Source organism: Nestor notabilis, unplaced genomic scaffold (assembly GCF_000696875.1).
Source record: "Nestor notabilis isolate BGI_N333 unplaced genomic scaffold, ASM69687v1 scaffold22689, whole genome shotgun sequence".
NCBI classification, from domain to species: domain Eukaryota; kingdom Metazoa; phylum Chordata; class Aves; order Psittaciformes; family Psittacidae; genus Nestor; species Nestor notabilis.
Window position 1 is genome coordinate 9,159 of NW_009942637.1, and position 10,813 is coordinate 19,971.

General features: G+C 35.5%; 1 protein-coding gene across 1 annotated transcript; it reads right to left on the reverse strand.

The window, feature by feature from the left end:
- Positions 1-473: 473 nt before the first annotated feature.
- DDX18 (DEAD (Asp-Glu-Ala-Asp) box polypeptide 18) lies at positions 474-9,793 on the reverse strand (the record flags this gene model as incomplete). The annotated part of the gene is made up of 12 exons (XM_010021500.1): positions 474-777; positions 1,413-1,590; positions 2,930-2,986; positions 3,689-3,802; positions 4,498-4,650; positions 5,614-5,775; positions 6,610-6,749; positions 7,935-8,049; positions 8,136-8,335; positions 8,440-8,540; positions 9,029-9,164; positions 9,659-9,793. Coding segments are annotated over 12 exons (1,634 nt in total), but the record flags the coding sequence as incomplete, so codon positions are not given.
- Between the last annotated feature and the right edge of the window lie 1,020 nt (positions 9,794-10,813).

Below are 10,813 nucleotides of genomic sequence, written 5' to 3' on the forward strand. Positions count from 1 at the left end.
CTATTAAACATGTCCCAGATGTGGTACAAGAGATTATTTTTCTTTAATCTTGGACAGTGTACTTGTTATACAGGTACCATGACTGACATTAATCACAAGCTCATACAGCATTATTTATAGGTATGTTCTGTTCTAAAGGGATCTTCTTATATTCTTCAGCATATCTGATGGGCAAAGCAGAGTTCTGTAGCACCAAAAACCCTTGTAATGATTCACGTGAGCTATTTTTTTATCTTACACTGTAATCTGTCCTTGTGTTGTCTCCTCCAACAGTCTTCAGAGGTGTGCATAGAAAAAAGGGTAAATATGAAGCAAATTCTTCTACAAACCCTAGAAGTATTTTTTCTTTCTTTAATAAAAAACTCTGTAGTATTGACTTAAGATAATTATATTCAACTATCTTTCTTCCTTACAAGCAGCATGGCAAATTAGCTGGCCATATTCTATCTTTCTATGTTTTATCTCCCTCCCAAAGAGTTTTCCTAAAATGAAAGATAAAAAGATGTTCCTAGAAACAAAACCAAAAGACCCCTAAAAAATGTGAATAGAGCAGTTTAAATTGGAAGTAAATGCCAGATGGTTTTCATCAAGGTAGTCTGTATCAATGCCACAAGCCATTTTAATGAATGTATGATTAACGAGAAAACTGCCGATGGTCCGATTTCTTGTTAATGTGTTTGAAGATTTTAGCTTTGTGGACGTTCTTCGCTTTCTGGTAACCAAATCCCCCACCTCCACCTCTTTTCTGTAGTCTTCTGCCATGGTTGCTGTTCACATCTGGAATTTTATTGGTTAAAGAACTTAAAAAGGACTAATTTGAAATGTTGCATTTTAGGTACTGTAAGGGTTATTAATGTGAGTAAATATAGCAGTATTATACAAAAAGTTGCATTGCATAACTACAGGCAAAACTAGAACTTTGTGCCTGCGGTGCTAAATAAGGCTTTTAATTTCTTCAGTTGTCCAACAAAGCTGGCCAAAATACTATGGCTTCGAATTCCATCCACTGGCAGGTTTGACAGCAATCTAGATAGTGTCTCCTGTTTCATGCTTTTGCCCCTCTATTTCTATACTGCATGATTATGGAACTTAAGCACGTACCTTTCAATGAAAATAATGATGCATGGAGAACAGTACTCTAGAACACATATGCATGTATGAATTCCAGCACCTGCTACGCCCCAGCAACTAAATCACATACAGCATCTACATGCTCTAAACCACAGATGTCTGTAGGCAATTTTTGCAGTTTTAGTATTTGGTACTTAACATTTTTTAAAAAAATACTACTGTTGGAGCATGGTGCATTTATGTGATTAATAATAAAATAATCGGAACAGTAACTTCACGAAGTTGCATTTAACACATATAATGCAGAAATACAGTTTTGAAACACTGCAGTAAAAGGATACTGAGGTCAACAAATGGAGGTACTTTAAAGCCAAATGAAAGGCTGACTTTGGGAAGATCCAAGTTATTGACATTATAGATCTGCTTCAAAGAATGGGAGTCATAAGCTCTAATGTAAGCTTTGTATGCTTCCTGGGCTGACTTGTGAAGGAAGTAGTTCTTCTCAATCAGTTTTTCCAGCTGGTGAGGGGACAAAAAAAAAAAAAAAAAAAAAAAATAACAAGTGACATAACCAATTATAGCTGTAACAAGTGTATAAATTATATTCAAGCAGATTATTTACTCTGGGTGTTGCAGTGACATTCACTATTCACTTCAGCAAAACTTCCCTGTGACAGTGGAGTGCACAGACATACATCAGAATGTTTTTATAAACAGACGGGAAACAAGACTGAAACTGAATTACAGTACATAGCCTCACAAATATAAAAATTTATAGAAATACTAAATTGCGTTGTCCCAAACAGATTAATCAAGGAGTATACAACTACAGCCACACCATGAACTATGTGTATAGAGAATTAATGGATGACAGTGTAATTTTAAGTCACATATTTAAAACATACAATTCCATGTAATTCTACGTGTAGTCTCATGTATTGCAGTGCAAATGCATTGTAAAATCAGCAGTAGTCATTCTAAGACAAAAATATAGATGTAGTGTAGACATCTTATTTACTGCAGGTTAAGTTCCCAATACTCTTTAGATCCAAGTATCTCATTTGATGTTTAGCATACGTTAATTCAACATACTAAGTTACGTTAGACATCATTACTTCCTAATTAACAAGGAACCTCTTTCTTCACTGCTTCTTGTACTTGCTGCTTCAAATTTAAGTTACTGCAAAGAAGCTTTACAGAGCTCTTATCAAAAGAATGAGTCACAAAATTAAACAATAGGAATTCACATCTACAGAACTATCTATGTCATTCTATTCAACTTCATGCTCCATGGTTATTTTTGTAGCACTGGAACACAAAACAGGTTTAGCTGATACTGAGCTTTGTTAACACCAGCTAGTTAAAAATACTCCTGGAATATATCTTAACATCTCTAAGTGTTGGTAATGGATCTCTTTCTGCACACGTAAGTCTGAGTAAACCATCTTATAAAACCTATGTTGCGCACAATTAATCTGAACCTATGTAACTATTCAATAAAAGCTGCCAAAACCCTGTTTGCTATGCCAGACAAGAACAACCCTTCAAAAGCCGAAAGCAGGTTTACATCACTGTGCTTTTGCGAGGTAATGTGAAAAACTAATTCTTACAAGTAAATTTGTACCATGTAATGATGCAAATTTAGTACTAAATATTAAAATTAATCTTTCATCTCTAAGCCTTTTATCACTTTACTGTTACCAAGATACAACATGGAGGGAGGATTTACTGCACACCACTCATCCACAGGAACTCTTCCAAGCAAGCATACATATTTTTAAACTGCTAAGACTAGCCTTCTCCGTGTAAATTATTACATGGATATGCAAAGTAACTGTAGTATGAAGTTGTTTCATACCTGAGACTGGATGTCTGAAATTTTTGACCAAGAAAATTCAAATTCACTTAATGGTACCTAAAAAAAAATAAATTATACTGTAAATAGCGAGTGTGTTTGTTTAAGACCTAAGACAAATAGAAAAAGACCTGCTATATAACAGGTTCTTTTTTTTTTTATAATACCCCAGCTGTATCTGTAAGGAGCCTTTACATCAGTATGTCACTATTATCACTTCCTTTAAGGCAGAGTAATAAAGATGCTCAGTATGACACTGTTACCACTTCAGCTTTGCTTTAGAAGCTATACCACTTCAGTTACAAGTGGCAAAACTCTGTAGTGTAAAGAAGCCCATAATGAGAGAAACCAAGAAACTATGTGCAGTTCTGTCACATTAGAACGATTATATTTAGAAGGTGGCTACAATTCTTTTGGAACTGAACAAAATGCAACTGACTCTGAACAGAAAGAATAAAAACTGCACAAGCAACATCCTGGTCTTAATTTCCTCTGGGTGGTCAAACTCCCTGTATCCTTTCACAGACAAGTCATAGGAAATTTATTTATTTATTAGCAACACAAGTTGCACAGTTGCAAAGCAACTATAAATACACTATTTACCTTTGTGCAGCTGACTTTAGACTTCAAGATAGTTGTTCAGTTAAATATTTTCTAAGCAACAGAATGATTTCTTGCTTAAAAAAATTGTTTAATCATTACATTTTTGCCTTTAAAAGCCTGTTGCACAGTTTAAAAAAAAAGTATCTAAACGTAAGTTACCCTTGCTTGTTTTAAATAACGAAGAAAGCCCAGTTCTTCCGGTCGTAAAATGAGCAGAGCATGCCCTCTACCATTTATACCTCTGGCAGTTCTACCAACACGATGAATATATTCCTTTTGGAAAGAGTAAGAAACATCAAGTCCAATCACTATTTCAAACACGTAATAAACAAACAACTCCCTCCCCAGTTCAACATTAATATAATGCATCATGCATTGTTTTTAAAGACCACTTTAAATGACACATGGATGAGGGAAAGCAAGTGCTGGAGATGTAAAGCATTAATTAGGCTGAGACCTAATTAATTAAACAGAATCCCTGACTAGAAGTATTTTACCTTTTACTAAAGAATAACAATATTAAGTCTGCTGTAACTAAAAATTAAACTTCGCTTTTGGTATATTTGCTGTGTTTATTTGTCAAAACTTCAGAGGTTTTTGAGTTCTGCCTGTTTATACTGGACACTCCAAGTAAGGATATTTTAAATATAAATCTGATTTCCACTGGAAAAGCTGTTGGGAGACTCAGGGATGCATATATAAACTCATACTTCTCCCGAGAACTGTTTTGTTGTTTAGCCAATTAGATTTAACATTAATTTAACAGCAAGAAGAATAACATTTTTAAAAGCAACTCTTAAAATGGTAACGAAGGTCTCAGCTAGCTGCAGCATTTCCCAGGAGCTGGTGAAGTGGAAGAAATCAACAGCTAGATTTGAACATGCAGCAGTTTCAGCTTTTCTCTGCAACTACATTTGCAGCTAGGATGGGATTTGTTGCTTTCAAGTTTCTCCGTTTCCTTAACTTACTTTTGGATCATCTGGAGGGTCATACTGGACAATCCAGTCAACTTCAGGAATATCCAAGCCTCTGGCAGCTACATCAGTGCACAAGAGTATTCCAGATTCTGCATTACAGAACTGGAAAAATGTTGTAGTACGTTTGGTTTGTTTCTGCTTGCCCTAAAAGGAAACAAACACAGTAAGGATGAAATATAAACTAAATGAAGTATATCAACAAATAACAAAAAAAATAATAATCTGCCCACTTGTAAGCTTAAATCTACTTTCCCATTTCACATACAGTATCACCGCCAAAAATAGAAAATCATTTGGGACATCTTTGCATATCATGGACTTGTACAGACCAAGCGGGACTATTCTGCAGCAAAGAAACAATGCTACCAGAGTCAACAGCACAGGGCTACATGTAGTGGTATCTCTGAGAGATTACAGTCTGTCTTTCAAAGCATTAAATATTTGGTTGCATAAACATGCTTTTCAGGAGAGCTGCTAAATGCCTGAAGTTTTTGCAAGTCTAACAATATATTACATAAATTACAAGTTAAACAAAAACAACCAACCAGCCATACTTAGAACAGTTCTATCAAAGTATATAGCAGTCAGCTGTAACTGTTTCCTAAAATTTCAGTTTATTCTTTCTCCTAAATGACGCATTTTGTGGTTTTGACAAAAAAAAAAATAAAAAAAAATAAAATACTCATCCAAATGGTAAGAATTGGAATAGTAAAACCAAACATCACTCTGGCCTTAGAACAAGCACCCAGCACTTCAGGGATTAGTGTTTGAATTCCTCTGACAACAGCTTTGCTCTACAAATTGAGCTGTAGCACTTGTGAAAGGCAACCTCTTGGAAGAAAAGAGAAAGCTTTCTACGCACAGAGCGTAAATTAATATCAAGGTTCAGCCCTGGTTTGGAAAAACAGCAAGATTAACAATATTGAAGTGTTGTTATTACATGGTCTTTGCTTTATTTCCTTTCTCTATAGACTAATCAGACCATTAGTTTTCTGAGCAGAGTATCCGCTTATTAGAAACTGGACTGAAATTAAAAAAGGCAAATATAAGGTCAGTAACAGCTTACAGGTATTATCAGATAAATCAATCAATTAATAAAATACTTACATGAATAGCCAAAACAGGCAGATCAATATAGTTGAGTAGTTCATAGTGGTACTTCACTGACATACATGATGAAAAAAATACCATTAGTTTCTTCTTCCGGTTCTTCTTGAGGAATGTGAAGAGCAGAAGGAATCGTTTTTCAGACGGACACACTACATACCCCTGGAAAAGTTTTAAATACTGTTAAATAAAATAATACGGAACAAACTTTTGCTTCAATATAATTTGCTTTGCAATACAATTAAATTAGGAAAGTGTTATGTTGTTAAACAAATACGCCAATAGTTAGTATTTCCAGCTGTATTGGGCCAAACCATTCAATTTATTGTCTATTCCTCACCTTGGTATATGAAACTCCTGAAAATGATAAACTTGGTAAGAAACTTACTGTACTAAGTTGAAATATGGAGAAGTAACGTATCATTCTCCAAACTAATGTAAGTTCAGTGAAAAATAATTAGTTTAAACAAAAAAACTCATTTCAAGCACTTTGAATTACTGACACTAGGCATGAAAAAACTGTATAGGGTTCCTAGTATTTTTATATGATTTCCAGACTTTCATTTTACAGAACTCTTGCTACTGGCTTACCCTTTTAAGGTAATACACAGCTACTAGGAATTTTATAACAACATCACGTCAACTGCACAAACAGAGAAACCGCTATTATGTTGAAACAACAATGAAATAGATCTAAAGTGTTCATATATACACGTAGTCAGTAACATGGAAAATACAGTTAGAAAGATAACTGGAGCTATGTATGTAATATAGACAAGAACAAACAAATCTACCAAACTATATTAATATTAATGAGGCTTTAGATCACCTGTCCTGCAAACATTGACTAGATGCACATAACTTACTCCAATTGCCAGAGTGAGTACAGCCCTTTTGGCAAACAATAGCTTTTGTCCATTAGGATAGTAAACACCCTTGAAGCCCAGTTAAAACCACACGGGTATGTTCATATCCCTGTTAACATTTGTGTTTTACCTGTTCGAGACCATCTACTGTTGCTGTCTCCTTGTTATCATCAACCCCAACATACAGTGGCTCTTTCTTCAGAGAGATCTTTGCCAGGTCTTCAACCTTTCTGGTTTGTGTAGCAGAAAAAAGCATAGTCTGTCTGCGCTCTGAAAAAATATTTGTTTTGAAAGACAGCCTCATTTTTTAAAGGAGAATTCAAATAGCAAGACTATAAAATCTCTAGCGGCAAACTTCCCTGAGCAAGTTGCCTACTTCTTTTTCAATTAAATTCTAATTGAAACATACTTATACTGACAAACAAACACAAGTGTAGCTGTGTTATGGATTGTACAGGTTGTTTGTTTAAGATTCTGGGGTTGGGCAGCCTAACAGAATATCAAAACACAGCCTATCAAAACACAATGTTCTTTCTCTCTGAGAAAACATTTATTATCACTTGCACTCCAATTTAGACACAAAACAATGATTTAAATAGAGACTGACCTCGTAATTGTAAGTACAGATTGATTTAATTCCCATGAATATTAAAATCTTAAAAATAAAAAAAATATAAATCATGCTAGCCATTGTGTGAGAAAAAAAACCTTACGAAAACTACAGTGCATTGTTAGTGTTTGTCTTGCAAGTTCAGTCTAGATCATACACCTTTGTGCATTTGCTATTTAGTCACATGTCAGTACGTCTGTACAGAACATCAGTGACTTCAACAGTTTTAGAGCAGGTGTAGGACACCCTCTGCCTGCCTGTCATCTCTGTGCTCAAATATATATCCTGATCTTCTAACTTCTCCTTGTTACATGAGTACATGGAAAATGCAGACCAAGACTGTTCCACTTCACAACTGCAAGAACAGTAGCAAGTGTTCTTGCCAAACAACCTGGGATAATTAAATGAAAAATTGGGGAAAGAAAATTTTAAGGTAAATACTTAAAACTTCCTTAAGATACTGTTCTTGAAGGTATGAAGAAAATTTGAACTGCAATTCAGAAGACCTTTTTCCTTATATAGAAGCATTAGGAAGTAATGAACTGTAGAAAATAAATGTGCAGAAGAAGATGAATGACAGAATGTAAATGTTAAACTAAAAGATCTTACACAAACAGAATTACATCTCTAAAGTGCGTATGAAAACTCTGTCCTTCAGATAAATGATATTAAATAACGTAACTTATACTAGCTACCAGAAAAAAAATGACAGAATAAGACAATGACTCCGAAGTTCATTTACAGAACTATAAAAATTAATGACTTTTCTTATAATAATTGAGCCATAAAGGAGACATAATGTTAGTCAAGTGATTTCCAGGAAAGACTTTTTTTTTCCTTCTTACTTGGTAGAAGTTTTATGATCTGTTTCATTTCTTCTTCGAATCCAACCTCCAAGATACGATCCGCCTCATCAATTACCAAACACTGCAAGTTCTTATACATGAAACCTGGAGTGTTCTAGAGAATGAACAAATGCAGTCAGACAGAAACAGGAACTTTATTATGTTTTAAAAGATCAGATTAGACATCAATATTTTATTTACCTGCATATGATCCAGCAGTCTTCCCGGTGTTGCTACAATGATGTTGATTCCATTTCCGAGTTTCTGTGCTTCTGCTGATCTGTTACTGCCCCCCATTATCAGACCATATGTGTGAACATGATGATTCATAAGTTCTTTAAGAACTCCATAGGTTTGCATAGCAAGTTCTCGAGTAGGAGAGAGAATAATAACACCCGTTCCTAAAAAATACATCAGACAAGTTGTAACTCATTCAATCCCCCTCCTAACCGTGTCCCTAAATGGCAGCGCCAGAGTAACACTCAGCTGTGAAATAGAGTCTTACCATTTCTAGGCATGAATTTCAGCTTATAAATGAGCTCTACTGCAGGAATAAGGAATGCAAGTGTTTTGCCACTGCCTGTTTTTGCAGCTGCTAAAATATCCCTATATGCAGCAAAGTTAGAAAAAGAAGCATTTAGTTGAGTGTACAGAGAAAACAACAACAATCATATTTTGTACAATCATATGTTAAACAATGTAAAAACCTAAAGTAGCTTAAAGGAAACCAGTACAGTTGGTACTAAGAGCTTGGTGGCAGATGTGGTCCACGGCAATTGGTCACTGTGTCACTGGTGACAGTGTCTTTGAGACACACTGACAAGACCAGTGAAAACACACTTAACAGCTTTCAAAGACAAATGCAAAGCAGTTCCCATGAGCTTACCATATTTGTTCACACGCAACACATGTACTTTGTTAACCTGTATTACTGTCTATAAGCAAAATATATAAAATATATGAGAACATACTGAAAAAAACCAAACCCACAACAGTTTAGCTGCAGAAAAGTTACATTTAATATATTTAGCTTCCTAGCAAAATTTACACAACATTTGGGGTCAATATTGTGATTAAAAAGCTGTATTTCTTACCTGCCTTCCAGAAGCGGTTTAATACTTTTATGCTGAATTTCAGTCATGTGTGTAAAACCCATGTCATTTATGCCTTTCAATGTATTCTCACTGACAACACCAGCCAGGGAAGTAAAAGAATTGTCTTCAAAAGCACCTGAAGTGAGTGGGGGAAATAAAAAATATTCAAACTTAATTTCTTCAATTTCATCTGTCCTCTGGGATTGCGCAGTTAAAACTGACCTAGACTAAAAAAAAAAATATCAGTTTTTCTTATTCTTTTCTACCATAAAATCTGAAGACATTGACGAAATACTCTGTATTAATGAGCTCCTCAGACTATTACACAAAGCTGTTAAAAATGACCACAAATACTCTGCTCCTCCATTGTGCTCTTCATGGACTTTTTGCTCTACAATTAAACGTGTATGTTTTAAAACAGATGTTAACTAGTAATTTTAAGAGTAATAGGAGTGTGCATATAACGCAGATTTCAAAGAACAGGAACTGAGGAACAGCTGTAGGGTCGCCAGTGTCACATCACCTATACCCCAACATCTGACTTACAAAGCTAACCTGAAAACTGCAACTTGCTCTCAAGAAACAAACCTTGGATTTTTGCACAGGTACGAAAAAGCGAACACCAGATACCTGTTACACCTAGTGGTAAACTAGGCACTTCATCCTCCTCCCCGTCCTCCTCTTTCTTCTCTCCAGGATCCTGCTTTTCTTCATCTTCTATCTCAGCAGATTCATCTTCAGTTCTTGCTTTTTTAATTTCTGTATCTAGAATATAGTTTTACAGAAGACAAGTCAGACATATGAAATACCTGTTCATCATTACAAATCGTTCCAGACAGTGAATTTCTTTGGTCTGTAAACCAAGCACAAATGTCATGCTTTTTTCATGGGGTGGGAAGGGGTGTGAGAAGGGGACGCAAGGTTCTGTGGAACCTTCTGAGGCAGAGCACAAAAAAAATTCTAAATTTCTTCCACAATCCACTTCGCATAGTAAAACAATGAAGCTTATTGTATATTCCATGACATTTTCTGTGGAAACAAGATAAATTACCCTTAAACTTAAGTTATAAAATCCTTTCCTATCTGTAACGCAGACATCACGTTTCTAACTCAGTTTGTGCTCAGGACATGTGATATGTAATGTCTCTATTCTAAGTACCTGAATCCTCAGAGCATAAAAGCACCTCTTTATATACACAACCACAGTTAAGTGTCACAAAGATCAAGTACATCAGGGATAGAAGCTTCAAATATGTATGTATGTGTATCTATACATACACACGTATAAAAATATATACAAATTTAGCAGTATTTATGGGAAGCAATTTTTTGGGCTAGTTGCCCAGTAGGCTTTAGTTTCATAATACACAGATGTTGCCAAAGGTCGGATGTGTTGCTAAAAGGCCACACTGGCTGCACATCCAAGCACAGAAAGCACCATGAAATCTCCCAAAGCTCCACTTTCAAAGACAGCATATATATTTACTTAAAACAAGCAAAACATCCATACTTCATGTTACAAAGCACAATCCTATGCAACAATTAAATTGTTCGCTATCGGTTTAGTACGTGTTGGAATTCAAATATAACAACTGAAGTAAACCCCGGAATATTGACAACCTCCAGGGCTTTAAAGAGTACCCCACACCACCGCAAGGTCCTTCCCATTGCCCAGCCGACTGATCCTCTCCGACAGGGTGGAAAACGAAAGCAAGCGCTTTCGTAGGTTTCCAAGAACAGCTCAGCTCTGGGAGACAAGTTGTAGTCGTTAAGATAACCCACCTT